This window comes from Antennarius striatus, chromosome 2 (assembly GCF_040054535.1).
Source record: "Antennarius striatus isolate MH-2024 chromosome 2, ASM4005453v1, whole genome shotgun sequence".
Taxonomy (NCBI): Eukaryota; Metazoa; Chordata; class Actinopteri; order Lophiiformes; family Antennariidae; genus Antennarius; species Antennarius striatus.
Window position 1 is genome coordinate 1,787,501 of NC_090777.1, and position 21,748 is coordinate 1,809,248.

A 21,748-nucleotide genomic window follows, 5' to 3' on the forward strand; every position below is an offset into this window, starting at 1 on the left:
GGATGTGGTTTCATGAAGGAGGCGTGGCTGACATATGTTCTGTACCTGAGTGACTTTCTCCAGCTGGGATCTAATCCGGGCCAGTTCCTGTTTACTGTCCTGTAATCTGGACTTCAGTTTCTCGTTTTCATGCAAAGCCTCTGAGTACATCTGCATGAATGAAGATGAGGAAAGGTTTTAAACCAGAGATTATTTCATTTTAAAGGTTTTAAACCAGAGAACATTTCATTTTAAAGGTTTAAAACCAGAGAATATTTTATTTGAAAGGATTTAAACCAGAGATTATTTCATTTCAAAGGTTTTAAATCAGAGATCATTTCATTTCAAGGATTTAAACCAGAGATTATTTCATTTCAAAGGTTTTAAATCAGAGATCATTTCATTTCAAGGTTTTAAACCAGAGATTATTTCATTTTAAAAGTTTTAAACCAGAGATTATTTCATTGTAAAGGTTTTAAATCAAATATTATTTCATTTCAAAGGTTTTAAATCAGATAACATTTCATTTTAAAGGTTTAAAACCAGAGAATATTTTATTTGAAAGGATTTAAATCAGAGATTATTTCATTTCAAAGGTTTTAAATCAGAGATCATTTCATTTCAAGGTTTTAAACCAGAGATTATTTCATTTTAAAAGTTTTAAACCAGAGATTATTTCATTTTAAAGGTTTAAAACCAGAGAATATTTTATTTGAAAGGATTTAAACCAGAGATTATTTCATTTCAAAGGTTTTAAATCAGAGATCATTTCATTTCAAGGTTTTAAACCAGAGATTATTTCATTTTAAAAGTTTTAAACCAGAGATTATTTCATTTTAAAGGTTTTAAACCAGAGATTATTTCATTTTAAAAGTTTTAAACCAGAGATTATTTCATTTCAAGGTTTTAAACCAGAGGTTATGTCATTTTAAAGGTATTAAACCAGAGATGGTTTCATTTTTTAAGGGATTTAAACCAGAGATTATTTTATTTGAAAGGTATTAATCCAGAGATCATTTCATTTTAAAGGTTTTAAACCAGAGATTATTTCATTTTAAAAAATTTTAAACCAGAGATTATTACATTTCAAGGTTTTAAACCAGAGGTTAGGTCATTTTAAAGATATTAAACCAGAGATGGTTTCATTTTAAAGGTTTTAAACCACAGATTATTTCATTTTTTGATAAACAAATTTGACTACAAGGAAAAGCTGAACCCATTAGACATTTTGGACACGACGTTTGATGCCCCCCCACACCCCCTGGGGGGATGACGGCTCAACCACTGCTATCAGATGCCGTGCGTCCACATAGGAGGACCGTGGATCTAATTATAGGCACACAGAACCAACAGATTAAACCTGTTGGGGGGGGCTCCAGTCTCGTGGTTCAACCCCCATCCGTGGCCCCCCTGATTTAAAGACTCATGCTGACCTCTACCCGCACCTGCGCCGCTCCCCGCGGGCCCATTCCATTACTAAACTGAGCAGAGGACAAACTCTCAAGGTCGTTCATCCACTGCGTTGCCCTGGTGACGCCTGGAGGCTTCAAGGCTTCAAGGCTCCCATTGGCCGACAGCACGTCACATGACAGCTGTGAACTCACTGGGTGGTCACAATCAGTACTGTTCCTATTGATTATTAATCAGAATGATCAGCTCACCTGATGGATGATAGACAGACGGTCAGACAGACAGACAGACAGACAGACAGACAGACAGACAGACAGACAGACAGACAGACAGACAGACGGTCAGACCTTCTTGTAGTCCCTGGCGGACCCGTCGCCCTCGGGGCGGCTCAGGGCGGCCAGCCGGGCGTCCCTGCGGGTGTAGGAGCTGGTGCGTCCCAGCGGCCTGTCGGTGGCGCTCTCCCCACTGGAGTCGTATCTGAAACACGACGCGTCTGATGAAGCTGAAGCTTCTCTACGGTTCAGGGTGTTCAGGGTGTTCAGGGTGTTCAGGGGGTTCAGGGGGATCCTTACCTGGACAGTCGTTCATGCTGGAAAACAAACACAAAGGAGACGTTGGTAATCTTATGATCACCGTCTGTCCACCAACACCCAGGTTCAGGTCTGTCCACCAACACCCAGGTTCAGGTCTGTCCACCAACACCCAGGTTCAGGTCTGTCCACCAACACCCAGGTCCAGGTCTGTCCACCAACACCCAGGTTCAGGTCTGTCCACCAACACCCAGGTTCAGGTCTGTCCACCAACACCCAGGTTCAGGTCTGTCCACCAACACCCAAGTTCAGGTCTGTCCACCAACACCCAGGTCCAGGTCTGTCCACCAACACCCAGGTTCAGGTCTGTCCACCAACACCCAGGTTCAGGTCTGTCCACCAACACCCAGGTTCAGGTCTGTCCACCAACACCCAGGTTCAGGTCTGTCCACCAACACCCAGGTCCAGGTCTGTCCACCAACACCCAGGTTCAGGTCTGTCCACCAACACCCAGGTTCAGGTCTGTCCACCAACACCCAGGTTCAGGTCTGTCCACCGACACCCAGGTCCAGGTGTGTCCACCAACACCCTGGTTCAGGTCTTTCCGACCCGTTCCAGCACTGAAACTGAACTAACAGAACCCACCGCCCTCAGCCAGTAAATACAGAACATGACAGGATGATAACCGCCGTGGTTTACCGTCATGGTAGGAATGGGGGGGGCTGAACTCAGACGGATCCACTTTTTTTTAGGTAATAATCTGATAATCTGAGGCGTCTGACAGAATGTCCATCATAATCCTACAGACTAACAGCTGCTGTCTCTCCCAGTGAGTAGATTGAACCACATTACCCATGAACCCTTGTGTTGAACCGTGTGTTGGTGATCAGAGTGTGAAGCTCAGGTATCTACAGCAGCCCCCCCCCCCACGTGATGCAGCGGCGAGCTCCTCAAGCGTTTGCATAACGGAGCCGCTGCTGCCGGTCCTTATGTGGTCATGTGGGTCCACCTCACGGACCTCACGTGGAACAGGGCCAAGATCAGGGTCTAGACAGTCAGGAACAGGGTCTAAAACAGGGTATAAAAAAGGACCAAGAACAGGGTCTAGAACAGGGTCTAAAACAGGACCAAGAACAGGGTCTAGAACAGAGCCAAGATCAGGGTCTAGCCAGTCAGGAACAGGGTCTAGAACAGAGCCAAGATCAGGGTCAAGAACAGGATCTAGAAGAGGGTCTAGAACAAAGTCAAGAACAGGGTCTAAAACAGGGCCAAGTACAGAGTCAAGAATAGAGCAAAGAACAGGACCAAGATCAGGGCCAAGAACAGGACCAAGATCAGGGCCAAGAACAGGACCAAGATCAGGGCCAAGAACAGGACCAAGATCAGGGCCAAGAACAGGACCTGGAACAGGACCTAGAACAGGGCCTAGAACAGGCCCTGGAACTGTCCCTGGAACCGGTCCTGGAACCAGCCCTGGAACCGGCCCTGGAACAGGCCCTGGAACAGGCCCTGGAACAGGCCCCAGATGAGCCCTGGAACCGGCCCCAGATGAGCCCTGGAACAGGCCCCAGATGAGCCCTGGAACTGGCCCCAGATGAGCCCTGGAACCGGCCCCAGATGAGCCCTGTTCATCCGGGGCCTCACCCACACCTTCCCTCTCTGGGTGGTGACGTCACTCAGACGTCTGTAAACCGGTTTCACACTGAAGGGTCAGCAGATCAGAGATGATCAAATTGAATTCATGTAAAACCTTCGAGGGGGGGTCACCTCCCTCCAGTAACACACAGGACTCACATGTAGGATCAGCATCCTCACACGGTAACAGCTGGATCACACCGACGACCTTATATGGAAACACAGGAGGAGGAGGAGGAGCAGGCTGGTGGGAACAGCCTCCCAGCCGACTGGTTTGGAACCAGTCTGAGGGTCCAGGATGGGAGGGGCGGGGCTGGGCGGGGCTGAGCTTTTTACAGCCAATGACTGACAGGAACCATCATCAGCAGAGTTTCACACACACAGGAGCTAAAAGAGCTAAAGGAGCTAAAGGAGCTAATAGAGCTAAAGGAGCTAAAGGAGCTAAAGGAGCAGCTTCACCCCCCAAAGAAACCCCCAACCCACTCAGGTCTGTGACCGTCACCATGGATACGGAACACGTTGCTTTAGGGGCCAACATAAACACAGCAGCATCTGCCGGTACCGGCTACCGGCAGACGTGGTCGTTCACAGCTCTGACACCCGCCCCCCCCAAACTGCCCCCCCACCCTGGAGAATGAGACACTTAGACAAGAAAAGAAAATTACAGAAGGAACCATCAAATAATCAAAAATCACTGATTATTGATCTGATTGTTTCTGATTCAAGTCTTTCATTTGACAATTTACCAACAAGACCCCCAGACCCCCAGTACCTCGGACCCCCAGACCCCCAGACCCCCGGACCCCAGACCCCCGGACCCCCGGACCGCAGACCCCCGGACCCCAGACCCCCAGACCCCCGGACCCCCAGACCCCCAGACCCCCGGACCCCAGACCCCCGGACCCCAGACCCCCGGACCCCAGACCCCCAGACCCCCGGACCCCAGACCCCCAGACCCCCGGAGCCCAGACCCTCAGACCCTCAGCCCCCAGACCCCCGGACCCCAGACATTAGAAGTGGATCTTCTTACTCTGTAGTTTTTGTCGGTGGGGGAGGGGGAGGACGGCGGGGAGTCGGTCACTGACTTCCTGGTGCGGGTCAGGTCCTTGGTGCGGGGGTAGTAGGAGGACATGTCCCCCCTGGTGTGATGGAACCCCCCCGGGCCTCGACGGCAGAGCAGAGGCACAGGTTCCCTCAGACAGCGGCGCAGATCCCCGATCCCTCAGGGACCAACAGGTGTGAAGAGTTTGAGGAAATCCAGCTTCAGCCACCAGCCGGGGGGCCTCTGGGGGACCTCTGGGGGGTCTCCGGGGGGGGTTCCTGTCTTCAGAGGTCACTCCCCTAAACAGATCCAGGATCTGGATCCACTGAGACACGAGGAACCGGACCAGTCCTCACTGGAACAGGAGATCTAGAACGTTTGACTGCAGCGCTGATTCCCCCTCCCTCTGTCCACCCCCCTCCCTCTGTCCACCCCCCTCCCTCTGTCCACCCCCCTCCCTCTGTCCACCCCCCTCCCTTTGCTCTCCAGAGGCTCTTCTCCAGCGACGGGGGCTAAAACTGTCCTCTGATGTGAGCAGGAACAAGGCGGGGCCGCTGTGTGTGTGTGTGTGGGGGGGCATCTAGACACAGTCCTGGAGGGTCGCCCCCGCTGCCGTGAGGCGTTCAGGGACTCCTCCAGCAGGTGATGGGGAGCAGCGGTCCTCCTGCTTTGGACCTCCTCCTTCAGTGCTGCGTTCTGATTGGCTCGTCTGTCGCCTCACGGAGTTTCAGCAAAGCGGTTCTCTGGAAGCTGTTTCATGGACTAAATTCATTCCTGCACGCACCTGTGGGGAACCTGTAGGGAACCTGTAGGGAACCTTTAGAGAACCTGTGGGGAACCTGTAGGGAACCTGTAGGGAACCTGTAGGGAACCTTTAGAGAACCTGTGGGGAACCTGTGGAGAACCTATAGGGAACCTTTAGAGAACCTGTGGGGAACCTGTGGGGAACCTGTGGGGAACCTATAGGGAACCTATAGGGAACCTTTAGAGAACCTGTGGGGAACCTGTAGGGAACCTGTAGGGAACCTGTAGGGAACCTTTAGAGAACCTGTGGGGAACCTGTGGAGAACCTATAGGGAACCTTTAGAGAACCTGTGGGGAACCTGTGGGGAACCTGTGGGGAACCTATAGGGAACCTTTAGAGAACATGTGGGGAACCTGTGGGGAACCTGTAGGGAACCTTTAGAGAACCTGTGGGGAACCTGTAGGGAACCTGTGGGGAACCTGTAGGGAACCTGTAGAGAACCTGTAAAGAACCTGTAGGGAACCTGTAGGGAACCTGTGGGGAACCTTTAGAGAACCTGTGGGGAACCTGTGGGGAACCTATAGGGAACCTTTAGAGAACCTGTGGGGAACCTGTGGGGAACCTATAGGGAACCTTTAGAGAACCTGTGGGGAACCTGTAGGGAACCTTTAGAGAACCTGTGGGGAACCTGTAGGGAACCTGTGGGGAACCTGTAGGGAACCTGTAGAGAACCTGTAAAGAACCTGTAGGGAACCTGTAGGGAACCTGTGGGGAACCTGTGGGGAACCTGTAGAGAACCTGTAGGGAACCTGTGGGGAACCTGTGGGGAACCTGTAAAGAACCTGTAGGGAACCTGTGGGGAACATGTGGGGAACCTGTAGAGAACCTGTGGGGAACCTGTAGAGAACCTGGGGGGAACCTGTAGAGAACCCGTGGGGAACCTGTGGGGAACCTGTGGGGAACCTGTAGAGAACCTGTAGAGAACCTGTTGGGAACCTGTAGGGAACCTGTGGGGAACCTGTAGGGAACCTGTAGGGAACCTGTAGGGAACCTGTAGAGAACCAGCTGATGCAGGTCTGAAGGGACTCCACCTTAGTCTCTGGTTTGTCTCTGATCCTGGATTAACGTGGACAGAATGTTCTAGAATCTCAGAGCTGCCCCTGTTCCAGAGGGGGGTCCTGTTCCAGAGGGGGGTCCTGTACCAGAGGGGGGTCCTGTTCCAGAGGGGGGTCCTGTTCCAGAGGGGGGTCCTGTTCCAGAGGGGGGTCCTGTACCAAAGGGGGGTCCTGTTCCAGAGGGGGGTCCTGTTCCAGAGGGGGGTCTTGTTCCAGAGGGGGGTCCTGTTCCAGAGGGGGGGTCCTGTACCAGAGGGGGGTCCTGTACCAGAGGGGGGTCCTGTTCCAGAGGGGGGTCCTGTTCCAGAGGGGGGTCCTGTTCCAGAGGGGGGTCCTGTTCCAGAGGGGGGTCCTGTTCCAGAGGGGGGGTCCTGATCACTACGTTGGAAAATGTGCTGGGACGAGGGCGGGGTCATGTAGAGGTCAGGCTGTCATGCCGGTGACGGCCCCTCGCTGTGGGGTGATTATCACAGACAGATATAGACCCCTGGTCATGAGGAGAGACTCTGCTCGCCCCCCCAGACCCTCGGGACCCCACCAGTGGACCCCCCGACTTGGAGTCGCTCACAGGAAGCTGTTTCCACAGATCCTCTCTGATCCAGGACCTCATCTTCAGCTCTGAGGATATTTTTATCTTCTCACAACAATCCAACCCCCCCCCCCCCCCCCCCCAGAGATGGAATTCCTGATTGGGGCTTGTTTATGTGCAGGGGGAGGTCCGGGGGCGAACCAGAGCAGAAAGCCCGTTTCCCTGCATTCGAGTCGAAGCAGCGTCTGAGTTTTGCCCAATATGGTCTGGAATGCTGGACGGAGAAGCAGCGCCACTCAGGGGGGGGGCAGTAGGTCCTGGTTCTGTCTGTGGGACGGGGGGCAGCTCCAGCACTAGAACAGGACAGAACACACATTTCACACCTCCAGCTCACTGACAGGCTGACCGGCCGGTGGGGGCTCCAGACGGGGCCGGGGGCCCTGATGCTGGTCACTGCTGACGGGGCGACGTGTTCAGACTCAGTGTGGAACGAAAGCAGCAGAACGTCCAGGGTCTCCATGGTAACCACACAGTCAGCTGTAGGAACATCTCCCCAGGGATCAGAATCTATTTAGTCTTCAGATCAGCTGTTGGTGTCGCTTAAACCGATAGAGAGCGACTAGAGGTGGTCTGGCGCCATCTAGTGGTGTCTGTGTGGGCTCTCAGGTCTCAGGGCATGTTCTCCAAAGCTGTTGAGTCGAAGGTTCTCATCCAAGAGGCTTCTTCAGTTCTGAAGGGGTCTGGTCTGGTCCCAGCTGATGACCATAGTTGAAACCCGTCTGGCTCCTCAACGATGGTTGATGGGGGTGCCAGGAGGTGCCAGAGGGGGGGTCGTTGAAATGTGACTTTCACCAAGTCTTTGTATACTAATGAGGGTCATTAGCATGAGACACATCACCTGGGTCACCTGCTGAGACATTCTGTCAAAAGGACCTGATTGTAAATGTCCATGACAGTAGACACACCCCACAGGGGTAACAAACTGACCACACCCCACAGGGGTAATAAACTGACCACACCCCACAGGGGTAATAAACTGACCACACCTCACAGGGGTAATAATCTGACCACACCCCACAGGGGTAATAATCTGACCACACCCCACAGGGGTAATAAATAAATACAAATACAAACAGAACAACACAAATAAACAACACAAAACAAATAACACAAAAAACAAACAACACAAACAAACAACACAAACAACACAAACAAACAACACAAGCAACACAAATAAACAACATAAACAACACAAACACAACAGGACCCTCGTGGTGCGTTCAGGTGCGTCACTGAAACACGTGATTTTGCCCTTTTGGAGGAAAATTGTTTTTTAATCTGATGAAGAATCTTAAAAAACTCATGACATAAAATCATTTACACCAGCGATCAGTCTCTGAACATAACACTGCCCCAACACACACACACACACACACACACACACACACACACACACACACACACACACACACACACACACACACACACACACACACACACACACACACACACACACACACACACACAAACACACACACAAAACCACACACACACAGTACATAATCTCTGAGACTTCTCTGACCTCTGAAGGCGGGGCCGTATTCCGACAGGTCACAGCGTCCTGCTGGAGACCAATAGGAACAGAGCGGGGCGGGGCCCTCCACCATGGGCCCCAACCTCAGGTCCACGTTCCCCCCCTGTCCATTCGCGAGAGAAACAGGTCAAAAGACAACAACAACAATCAATCTATCAAACTTTATTTATAAAGCACTTTTCATACACTTTTCATACAGAGTGTGTAGCCCAAAGTGCTTTACATAAAAACAATATAAAAACAGTTTACAGAGGAAACCCCCCCCCCAACCCCAACACACACACACAAGGTAGACTAAAAGGTTAAAAGTATTACTTTAAAGAAAAAGTAAATAAATAAGTAAAAACATAAATACATTTTCAATTAAAAGACAAGTTAAAAGGTGGGTCTTGAGTTTGATTTTAAAAATGTCCACAGACTGTTGTCCTCAGGTCCTCAGGTGAGCTGTTCCACAGCCGTGGGCCGTTGGGGTAAAAGGAGGCCTCCCCATATGTGTTGGTTCAAACTTTGGGTGTAATTAAAAGGGCAGAGATCTAGAGGGTGTACATGCTAAAAGGAAATCAGATCAATAATTAGGACCAACACCATTAAGAGCTTTAAACCCATTAAAAGGATCTTAAAATGATTCTGAAGCGTACTGGTAACCAGTGCAGAAACATCGGTGTAATGTGAGCTCTCTTTCTGGTCCTCGTCAGAACTCCTGCAGCTGAGTTTAGGAGATGTTGTCATGGAGAAGTGGTTTTTGGACCAGAAAGAAGAGCGTTGCATCAATTCTACAAGTAATAAAAGCATGAATTAGTGTCTCTGTGTTGGTTGGAGATAGAAATGGTCTTACCCTGGCAATTTTCTTTAGATGATAAAATCCACTCTTAACCATACTTTTGACATGAGCATTAAAATTAAAATTAGAATCTAGAATAACACCAAGGTTTGTTACCTGCTCAGGTGTCTTAAAAACCAGGGCTTTGAGTTTTAAATGAAGTTTTTCTCGTGGTGCTTCAGGACCGGTGACAAGTACTTCTGTTTTGTCCTGGTTGAGCTGTAAGAAGTTACCCCCCATCCATAACTTAACATCTAAAAGGCATTTTAAAAGGGCATCTATTGGCCCAGTGTCGTCAGGGGACACAGCGACGTAAAGCTGTGTGTCATCAGCATCACGTGGAAATTAATGCCACGCCTCCTGATGACACCCCCCAGCGGTAACATATAAAGATTAAAAAGAGAACAACAACAACAACGATAGCAACAGCAACAAAAACAACAACAGCAACAAAAACAACAACAGCAACAAAAAACAACCTGGTATTGATCTGTCACTGGGTGTGCCAGTCAAGACAAAACACCTTCTCCTTCTGCATCACCACAGACTGTTAGATGTCAGTTAGACGTCAGTTAGACGACAGTTAGACGTCAGTTAGACGACAGTTAGACGACAGATAGACGACAGACGACAGTTAGACGACAGTTAGACGTCAGTTAGACGACAGTTAGACGACAGACGACAATTAGACGACAGATAGACGACAGACGACAGTTAGACGTCAGTTAGACGACAGTTAGATGACAGTTAGATGTCAGTTAAATGTCAGTTAGACGACAATTAGACGACAGTTAGACGTCAGTTAGACGACAGTTAGACGACAGTTAGACGACTGTTAGACGACAGACGACAGTTAGACGACAGACGACAGTTAGACGTTAGTTAGACGACAGACGACAGTTAGACGACAGACGACAGTTTGATGTCAGTTAGACGTCAGTTAGACGTCAGTTAGACGACAGTTAGAGAACAGTTAGACGTCAGTTAGACGACAGACGACAGTTTGATGTCAGTTAGACTTCGATTAGACGTCAGTTAGACAACAGTTAGACGTCAGTTAGACGACAGTTAGACGACAGACGACAGTTAGACGACAGTTAGACGACAGTTAGAGGTCAGTTAAACGATAGTTAGACGACAGACGACAGTTCGATGTCAGTTAGACTTCGATTAGACGTCTAGATGTCAGTTAAATGTCAGTTAGACGACAGTTAGAAGACAGACGACAGTTAGACGTCAGTTAGAGGTTAGTTAAACGATAGTTAGACGACAGCTAGATGTCAGTTAAATGTCAGTTAGACGACAGTTAGATGACAGACGACAGTTTGATGTCAGTTAGACGTCGGTTAGACGTCAGTTAGACCTCAGTTAGACGCCATTTAGACAACAGTTAGACGACAGACGACAGTTAGACGTCAGTTAGAAAACAGTTAGACGACAGTTAGACGACAGACGACAATTAGACGACAGTTAGACGACAGATAGACGATAGTTAGACGACAGACGACAGTTAGACGTCAGTTAGACGACAGTTAGACAACAGTTAGACGACAGATAGACGACAGACGACAGTTAGACGTCAGTTAGACGACAGACTACAGTTAGACGACAGTTAGTTGACAGTTAGACGTCAGTTAGACGCCAGTTAGACAACAGTTAGACGACAGATAGACGACAGACGACAGTTAGACGTCAGTTAGAATACAGTTAGACGACAGTTAGACGACAGACGACAATTAGACGTCAGTTAGACGACAGTTAGACGACAGTTAGACGACAGTTAGACAACAGAAAGACGACAGTTAGACGACAGACGACAGTTAGTCGACAGTTAGACAACAGTTAGACGACAGATAGACGACAGACGACAGTTAGACGTCAGTTAGGCGACAGTTAGACAACAGTTAGACAACAGTTAGACGTCAGTTAGACGACAGACGACAGTTTGATGTCAGTTAGACTTCGATTAGACGTCAGTTAGACAACAGTTAGACGACAGATAGACGACAGACGACAGTTAGACGTCAGTTAGAATACAGTTAGACGACAGTTAGACGACAGACGACAATTAGACGTCAGTTAGACGTCAGTTAGACGACAGTTAGACGACAGTTAGACGACAGTTAGACGACAGAAAGACGACAGTTAGACGACAGACGACAGTTAGTCGACAGTTAGACGACAGTTAGACAACAGTTAGACGACAGATAGACGACAGACGACAGTTAGAGGTCAGTTAGACGACAGTTAGACAACAGTTAGACGTCAGTTAGATGACAGTTAGACGACAGTTAGACGACAGACGACAGTTTGATGTCAGTTAGACTTCGGTTAGACGTCAGTTAGACCTCAGACGCCAGTTAGACGACAGTTAGACGACAGTTAGACAACAGTTAGACGTCAGTTAGACGACAGACGACAGTTTGATGTCAGTTAGACTTCGATTAGACGTCAGTTAGACAACAGTTAGACGACAGTTAGACGACAGTTAGACGACAGTTAGACGACAGAAAGACGACAGTTAGACGACAGACGACAGTTAGTCGACAGTTAGACGACAGTTAGACAACAGTTAGACGACAGATAGACGACAGACGACAGTTAGAGGTCAGTTAGACGACAGTTAGACAACAGTTAGACGTCAGTTAGATGACAGTTAGACGACAGTTAGACGACAGACGACAGTTTGATGTCAGTTAGACTTCGGTTAGACGTCAGTTAGACCTCAGACGCCAGTTAGACGACAGTTAGACGACAGTTAGACAACAGTTAGACGTCAGTTAGACGACAGACGACAGTTTGATGTCAGTTAGACTTCGATTAGACGTCAGTTAGACAACAGTTAGACGACAGTTAGAAGACAGTTAGACGACAGTTAGACAACAGAAAGACGACAGTTAGACGACAGACGACAGTTAGTCGACAGTTAGACGACAGTTAGACAACAGTTAGACGACAGATAGACGACAGACGACAGTTAGACGTCAGTTAGACGACAGTTAGACAACAGTTAGACGTCAGTTAGATGACAGTTAGACGACAGTTAGACGACAGACGACAGTTTGATGTCAGTTAGACTTCGGTTAGACGTCAGTTAGACCTCAGACGCCAGTTAGATGACAGTTAGACGACAGTTAGACAACAGTTAGACGTCAGTTAGACGACAGACGACAGTTTGATGTCAGTTAGACTTCGATTAGACGTCAGTTAGACAACAGTTAGACGTCAGTTAGACAACAGTTAGATGTCAGTTAGACGACAGACGACAGTTTGATGTCAGTTAGACTTCGATTAGACGTCAGTTAGACGACAGTTAGACGACAGTTAGACAACAGTTAGACGTCAGTTAGACGACAGACGACAGTTTGATGTCAGTTAGACTTCGATTAGACGTCAGTTAGACAACAGTTAGACGTCAGTTAGACGACAGTTAGACGACAGACGACAGTTAGACGACAGTTAGACGACAGTTAGACAACAGTTAGACGTCAGTTAGACGACAGACGACAGTTCGATGTCAGTTAGACTTCGATTAGACGTCAGTTAGACAACAGTTAGACGTCAGTTAGACGCCAGTTAGACAACAGTTAGATGTCAGTTAGACGACAGTTAGACAACAGTTAGACGCCAGTTAGACGTCAGTTAGACGACAGACGACAGTTCGATGTCAGTTAGACTTCGATTAGACGTCAGTTAGACAACAGTTAGACGTCAGTTAGACGCCAGTTAGACAACAGTTAGATGTCAGTTAGACAACAGTTAGACGCCAGTTAGACGACAGTTAGACGACAGACGACAGTTAGACAACAGTTAGACAACAGTTAGACGTCAGTTAGACGTCAGTTAGACGACAGTTAGACGACAGTTAGACAACAGTTAGACGTCAGTTAGACGACAGACGACAATTAGACGTCAGTTAGACGTCAGTTAGACGACAGACGTCAGTTAGACGTCAGTTAGACGTCAGTTAGACGTCAGTTAGACGACAGTTAGACGACAGTTAGACAACAGTTAGACGTCAGTTAGACGACAGACGACAATTAGACGTCAGTTAGACGTCAGTTAGACGACAGACGTCAGTTAGACGTCAGTTAGACGACAATTAGACGTCAGTTAGACGACAGTTAGACGACAGTTAGACGACAGTTAGACGACAGTTAGACAACAGAAAGACGACAGTTAGACGACAGACGACAGTTAGACAACAGTTAGACAACAGTTAGACGACAGATAGACGACAGACGACAGTTAGACGTCAGTTAGACGACACTTAGACAACAGTTAGACAACAGTTAGACGTCAGTTAGACGTCAGTTAGACGACAGTTAGACGACAGTTAGACGTCAGTTAGACGTCAGTTAGACGACAGACGACAGGTTGATGTCAGTTAGACTTCGGTTAGACGTCAGTTAGACAACAGTTCGACGTCAGTTAGACGCCAGTTAGACAACAGTTAGACGTCAGTTAGACGACAGTTAGACAACAGTTAGACGCCAGTTAGACGACAGTTAGACGACAGTTAGACGACAGACGACAGGTAGGCGACAGTTAGACGACAGTTAGACAACAGTTAGACGTCAGTTAGACGACAGACGACAGTTTGATGCCAGTTAGACTTCGATTAGACGTCAGTTAGACAACAGTTAGACGTCAGTTAGACGACAGTTAGACGACAGACGACAGTTAGACGACAGTTAGACGACAGTTAGACAACAGTTAGACGTCAGTTAGACGACAGACGACAGTTCGATGTCAGTTAGACTTCGATTAGACGTCAGTTAGACAACAGTTAGACGTCAGTTAGACGCCAGTTAGACAACAGTTAGATGTCAGTTAGACGACAGTTAGACAACAGTTAGACGCCAGTTAGACGACAGTTAGACGACAGACGACAGTTAGACGACAGTTAGACGACAGTTAGACAACAGTTAGACAACAGTTAGACGTCAGTTAGACGTCAGTTAGACGACAGTTAGACGACAGTTAGACAACAGTTAGACGTCAGTTAGACGACAGACGACAATTAGACGTCAGTTAGACGTCAGTTAGACGACAGACGTCAGTTAGACGTCAGTTAGATGTCAGTTAGACGTCAGTTAGACGACAGTTAGACGACAGTTAGACAACATTTAGACGTCAGTTAGACGACAGACGACAATTAGACGTCAGTTAGACGTCAGTTAGACGACAGACGTCAGTTAGTCGTCAGTTAGACGACAATTAGACGTCAGTTAGACGACAGTTAGACGACAGTTAGACGACAGTTAGACAACAGAAAGACGACAGTTAGACGACAGACGACAGTTAGACAACAGTTAGACAACAGCTAGACGACAGATAGACGACAGACGACAGTTAGACAACAGTTAGACAACAGCTAGACGACAGATAGACGACAGACAACAGTTAGACGTCAGTTAGACGACAGTTAGACAACAGTTAGACAACAGTTAGACGTCAGTTAGACGTCAGTTAGACGACAGTTAGACGACAGTTAGACAACAGTTAGACGTCAGTTAGACGACAGACGTCAGTTAGACGACAGTTAGACGACAGTTAGATGACAGTTAGACGACAGACTACAGTTAGACGTCAGTTAGACGACAGTTAGACGACAGTTAGACAACAGAAAGACGACAGACGACAGACGACAGTTAGACGTCAGTTAGACGACAGTTAGACGACAGACGTCAGTTAGACGTCAGTTAAATGTCAGTTAGACGACAATTAGACGACAGTTAGACGTCAGTTAGACGTCAGTTAGACGTCAGTTAGACGACTGTTAGACGACTGTTAGACGACAGGCGACAGTTTGATGTCAGTTAGACTTAGGTTAGACGTCAGTTAGACCTCAGACGCCAGTTAGACAACAGTTAGACGTCAGTTAGACGACAGTTAGACGACAGACGACAGTTAGACGACAGTTAGACGAAAGTTAGACAACAGTTAGACGTCAGACGTCAGTTAGACGACAGTTAGACGACAGTTAGACGACAGACGACAGTTAGACGACAGTTAGACGAAAGTTAGACAACAGTTAGACGTCAGTTAGACATCAGTTAGACGACAGTTAGACGACAGTTAGACAACAGTTCGACGTCAGTTAGACGCCAGTTAGACAACAGTTAGACGTCAGTTAGACGACAGTTAGACAACAGTTAGACGCCAGTTAGGCGACAGTTAGACGACAGTTAGACGACAGACGACAGTTAGACGACAGTTAGACGACAGTTAGACAACAGTTAGACAACAGTTAGACGTCAGTTAGACGTTAGTTAGATGTCAGTTAGACGACAGTTAGACGACAGTTAGACGACAGTTAGACAACAGACGACAGTTAGACGACAGACATCAGTTAGACGTCAGTTAGACGTCAGTTAAACGATAGTTAGACGACAGCTAGATGTCAGTTAAATGTCAGTTAGACGACAATTAGACGACAGTTAGACGTCAGTTAGACGTCAGTTAGACGACAGTTAGACAGTTAGACGTCAGTTAGACGTCAGTTAGACGACAGTTATACAACAGTTAGACGCCAGTTAGACGACAGTTAGACGACAGACGACAGTTAGACGACAGTTAGACGACAGTTAGACAACAGTTAGACGTCAGTTAGACGTCAGTTAGACGACAGACGACAGTTTGATGTCAGTTAGACTTCGATTAGACGTCATTTAGACAACAGTTAGACGTCAGTTAGACGACAGTTAGACGACAGACGACAGTTAGACGACAGTTAGACGACAGTTAGACGACAGTTAGACAACAGTTAGACGCCAGTTAGACGACAGACGACAGTTAGACGTCAGTTAGACGTCAGTTAGACGACAGTTAGACGACAGTTAGACCTCAGACGCCAGTTAGACGACAGTTAGACGACAGTTAGACAACAGTTAGACGTCAGTTAGACGACAGACGACAGTTTGATGTCAGTTAGACTTCGATTAGACGTCACTTAGACAACAGTTAGACGACAGTTAGACGACAGTTAGACGACAGTTAGACAACAGAAAGACGACAGTTAGACGACAGACGACAGTTAGTCGACAGTTAGACGACAGTTAGACAACAGTTAGACGACAGATAGACGACAGACGACAGTTAGACGTCAGTTAGACGACAGTTAGACAACAGTTAGACGTCAGTTAGATGACAGTTAGACGACAGTTAGACGACAGACGACAGTTTGATGTCAGTTAGACTTCGGTTAGACGTCAGTTAGACCTCAGACGCCAGTTAGACGACAGTTAGACGACAGTTAGACAACAGTTAGACGTCAGTTAGACGACAGACGACAGTTTGATGTCAGTTAGACTTCGATTAGACGTCAGTTAGACAACAGTTAGACGTCAGTTAGACAACAGTTAGATGTCAGTTAGACGACAGACGACAGTTTGATGTCAGTTAGACTTCGATTAGACGTCAGTTAGACGACAGTTAGACGACAGTTAGACAACAGTTAGACGTCAGTTAGACGACAGACGACAGTTTGATGTCAGTTAGACTTCGATTAGACGTCAGTTAGACAACAGTTAGACGTCAGTTAGACGACAGTTAGACGACAGACGACAGTTAGACGACAGTTAGACGACAGTTAGACAACAGTTAGACGTCAGTTAGACGACAGACGACAGTTCGATGTCAGTTAGACTTCGATTAGACGTCAGTTAGACAACAGTTAGACGTCAGTTAGACGCCAGTTAGACAACAGTTAGATGTCAGTTAGACGACAGTTAGACAACAGTTAGACGCCAGTTAGATGTCAGTTAGACGACAGTTAGACAACAGTTAGACGCCAGTTAGACGTCAGTTAGACGACAGACGACAGTTCGATGTCAGTTAGACTTCGATTAGACGTCAGTTAGACAACAGTTAGACGTCAGTTAGACGCCAGTTAGACAACAGTTAGATGTCAGTTAGACAACAGTTAGACGCCAGTTAGACGACAGTTAGACGACAGACGACAGTTAGACAACAGTTAGACAACAGTTAGACGTCAGTTAGACGTCAGTTAGACGACAGTTAGACGACAGTTAGACAACAGTTAGACGTCAGTTAGACGACAGACGACAATTAGACGTCAGTTAGACGTCAGTTAGACGACAGACGTCAGTTAGACGTCAGTTAGACAACAGTTAGACGTCAGTTAGACGACAGACGACAATTAGACGTCAGTTAGACGTCAGTTAGACGACAGACGTCAGTTAGACGTCAGTTAGACGTCAGTTAGACGTCAGTTAGACGACAGTTAGACGACAGTTAGACAACAGTTAGACGTCAGTTAGACGACAGACGACAATTAGACGTCAGTTAGACGTCAGTTAGACGACAGACGTCAGTTAGACGTCAGTTAGACGACAATTAGACGTCAGTTAGACGACAGTTAGACGACAGTTAGACGACAGTTAGACGACAGTTAGACAACAGAAAGACGACAGTTAGACGACAGACGACAGTTAGACGACAGTTAGACAACAGAAAGACGACAGTTAGACGACAGACGACAGTTAGACGTCAGTTAGACGACAGTTAGACAACAGTTTGACAACAGTTAGACGTCAGTTAGACGTCAGTTAGACGACAGTTAGACGACAGTTAGACGTCAGTTAGACGTCAGTTAGACGACAGACGACAGGTTGATGTCAGTTAGACTTCGGTTAGACGTCAGTTAGACAACAGTTCGACGTCAGTTAGACGCCAGTTAGACAACAGTTAGACGTCAGTTAGACGACAGTTAGACAACAGTTAGACGCCAGTTAGACGACAGTTAGACGACAGTTAGACGACAGACGACAGGTAGATGACAGTTAGACGACAGTTAGACAACAGTTAGACGTCAGTTAGACGACAGACGACAGTTTGATGCCAGTTAGACTTCGATTAGACGTCAGTTAGACAACAGTTAGACGTCAGTTAGACGACAGTTAGACGACAGACGACAGTTAGACGACAGTTAGACGACAGTTAGACAACAGTTAGACGTCAGTTAGACGACAGACGACAGTTCGATGTCAGTTAGACTTCGATTAGACGTCAGTTAGACAACAGTTAGACGTCAGTTAGACGCCAGTTAGACAACAGTTAGATGTCAGTTAGACGACAGTTAGACAACAGTTAGACGCCAGTTAGACGACAGTTAGACGACAGACGACAGTTAGACGACAGTTAGACGACAGTTAGACGTCAGTTAGACAACAGTTAGACGTCAGTTAGACGTCAGTTAGACGACAGTTAGACGACAGTTAGACAACAGTTAGACGTCAGTTAGACGACAGACGACAATTAGACGTCAGTTAGACGTCAGTTAGACGACAGACGTCAGTTAGACGTCAGTTAGACGTCAGTTAGATGTCAGTTAGACGTCAGTTAGACGACAGTTAGACGACAGTTAGACAACATTTAGACGTCAGTTAGACGACAGACGACAATTAGACGTCAGTTAGACGTCAGTTAGACGACAGACGTCAGTTAGTCGTCAGTTAGACGACAATTAGACGTCAGTTAGACGACAGTTAGACAACAGAAAGACGACAGTTAGACGACAGACGACAGTTAGACAACAGTTAGACAACAGCTAGACGACAGATAGACGACAGACGACAGTTAGACGTCAGTTAGACGACAGTTAGACAACAGTTAGACAACAGTTAGACGTCAGTTAGACGTCAGTTAGACGACAGTTAGACGACAGACAACAGTTAGACGTCAGTTAGACGACAGACGTCAGTTAGACGTCAGTTAGACGACAGTTAGATGACAGTTAGACGACAGACTACAGTTAGACGTCAGTTAGAAAACAGTTAGACGACAGTTAGACGACAGACGACAATTAGACGTCAGTTAGACGACAGTTAGACGACAGTTAGACAACAGAAAGACGACAGACGACAGACGACAGTTAGACGTCAGTTAGACGACAATTAGACGACAGTTAGACGTCAGTTAGACGTCAGTTAGACGTCAGTTAGACGACTGTTAGACGACTGTTAGACGACAGACGACAGTTTGATGTCAGTTAGACTTAGGTTAGACGTCAGTTAGACCTCAGACGCCAGTTAGACAACAGTTAGACGTCAGTTAGACGACAGTTAGACGACAGTTAGACGACAGTTAGACGACAGTTAGACGAAAGTTAGACAACAGTTAGACGTCAGACGTCAGTTAGACGACAGTTAGACGACAGTTAGACGACAGACGACAGTTAGACGACAGTTAGACGAAAGTTAGACAACAGTTAGACGTCAGTTAGACATCAGTTAGACGACAGTTAGACGACAGTTAGACAACAGTTAGAAGTCAGTTAGACGACAGACGACAGTTTGATGTCAGTTAGACTTCGGTTAGACGTCAGGTAGACAACAGTTCGACGTCAGTTAGACGCCAGTTAGACAACAGTTAGACGTCAGTTAGACGACAGTTAGACAACAGTTAGACGCCAGTTAGGCGACAGTTAGACGACAGTTAGACGACAGACGACAGTTAGACGACAGTTAGACGACAGTTAGACAACAGTTAGACAACAGTTAGACGTCAGTTAGACGTTAGTTAGATGTCAGTTAGACGACAGTTAGACGACAGTTAGACAACAGACGACAGTTAGACGACAGACGTCAGTTAGACGTCAGTTAGACGTCAGTTAAACGATAGTTAGACGACAGCTAGATGTCAGTTAAATGTCAGTTAGACGACAATTAGACGACAGTTAGACGTCAGTTAGACGTCAGTTAGACGACAGTTAGACAGTTAGACGTCAGTTAGACGTCAGTTAGACGACAGTTATACAACAGTTAGACGCCAGTTAGACGACAGTTAGACGACAGACGACAGTTAGACGACAGTTAGACGACAGTTAGACAACAGTTAGACGTCAGTTAGACGTCAGTTAGACGACAGACGACAGTTTGATGTCAGTTAGACTTCGATTAGACGTCAGTTAGACAACAGTTAGACGTCAGTTAGACGCCAGTCAGACAACAGTTAGACGTCAGTTAGACGACAGTTAGACAACAGTTAGACGCCAGTTAGACGACAGACGACAGTTAGACGTCAGTTAGACGTCAGTTAGACGACAGTTAGACGACAGTTAGACAACAGTTAGACGTCAGTTAGACGACAGACGACAATTAGACGTCAGTTAGACGTCAGTTAGACGACAGATGTCAGTTAGACGTCAGTTAGACGACAGTTAGACGACAGTTAGATGACAGTTAGACGACAGACTACAGTTAGACGTCAGTTAGACGACAGTTAGACGACAGTTAGACGACAGTTAGACAACAGTTAGACGCCAGTTAGACGACAGACGACAGTTAGACGTCAGTTAGACGTCAGTTAGACGACAGTTAGACAACAGTTAGACGTCAGTTAGACGACAGACGACAATTAGACGTCAGTTAGACGTCAGTTAGACGACAGATGTCAGTTAGACGTCAGTTAGACGACAGTTAGACGACAGTTAGATGACAGTTAGACGACAGACTACAGTTAGACGTCAGTTAGACGACAGTTAGACGACAGTTAGACAACAGTTAGACAACAGGTAGACGACAGATAGACGACAGACGACAGTTAGACGTCAGTTAGACGACAGTTAGACAACAGTTAGACAACAGTTAGACGTCAGTTAGACGACAGTTAGACGACAGACGACAATTAGACGTCAGTTAGACGTCAGTTAGACGACAGTTAGACGACAGACGACAATTAGACGTCAGTTAGACGTCAGTTAGACGACAGACGTCAGTTAGACGTCAGTTAGACGACAATTAGACGTCAGTTAGACGACAGTTAGACGACAGTTAGACAACAGTTAGATAGATAGATAGATAGATAGATAGATAGATAGATAGATAGATAGATAGATAGATACATAGATAGATAGATAGATAGATAGATAGATAGATAGATAGATAGATAGATAGATAGATAGATAGATAGATAGATAGATAGATACTTTATTAATCCCGGAGGAAATTGCATATATCCACTGCTCAGGCATTAAATAACAAATAATACTGGATAAACACTAGGAGAAAAGGAAACATTGACATCACAGGACATACCACAAGACATACATTACACTAACAGACAGACACATGCAGCACTAACAGGACTTATATACTAAACTATAACTAAAATATAAACAGTATAAAATTTAAAAATATTACAGTATTAAAATATAAACAGTATAAAATAAAATCTAAACAGTATAAAATTGAATTAAAATATAAAAACAGTATAAAAAATAAATAAATTATATATATATATATATATATATACAACAGTATAAAATTTAATTTAAATTAAATTAAATTAAATCCATATTCAACCCCGTGCTGACCTCGCCACC

The 21,748-nt window shown here is 46.5% G+C and overlaps 1 protein-coding gene across 9 annotated transcripts in view; it reads right to left on the reverse strand.

Annotated features, from left to right (window-relative positions):
- Positions 1-4,993, reverse strand: part of LOC137611157 (protein phosphatase 1 regulatory subunit 12B-like) — a 9,867-nt gene extending 4,874 nt beyond the window's left edge. For 5 of the 9 annotated variants that reach the window (XR_011038595.1, XM_068339253.1, XM_068339269.1 and 2 more), the window contains exons 1-4: positions 4,585-4,992; positions 1,962-1,978; positions 1,737-1,866; positions 46-150 (exon numbers count right to left, since the gene is read on the reverse strand). Coding sequence is in view for 8 of the 9 variants with exons in the window: in XM_068339253.1 (XP_068195354.1) it covers positions 46-150; positions 1,737-1,866; positions 1,962-1,978; positions 4,585-4,686 (354 nt within the window). In the remaining variant the exon portion in view is untranslated. Of the gene's footprint in view, positions 1-45; positions 151-1,736; positions 1,867-1,961; positions 1,979-4,584 lie in introns of all 9 variants that reach the window. The other 4 variants (XM_068339235.1, XM_068339227.1, XM_068339263.1 and 1 more) reach the window with 2 other exon arrangements.
- Positions 4,994-21,748: the final 16,755 nt, after the last annotated feature.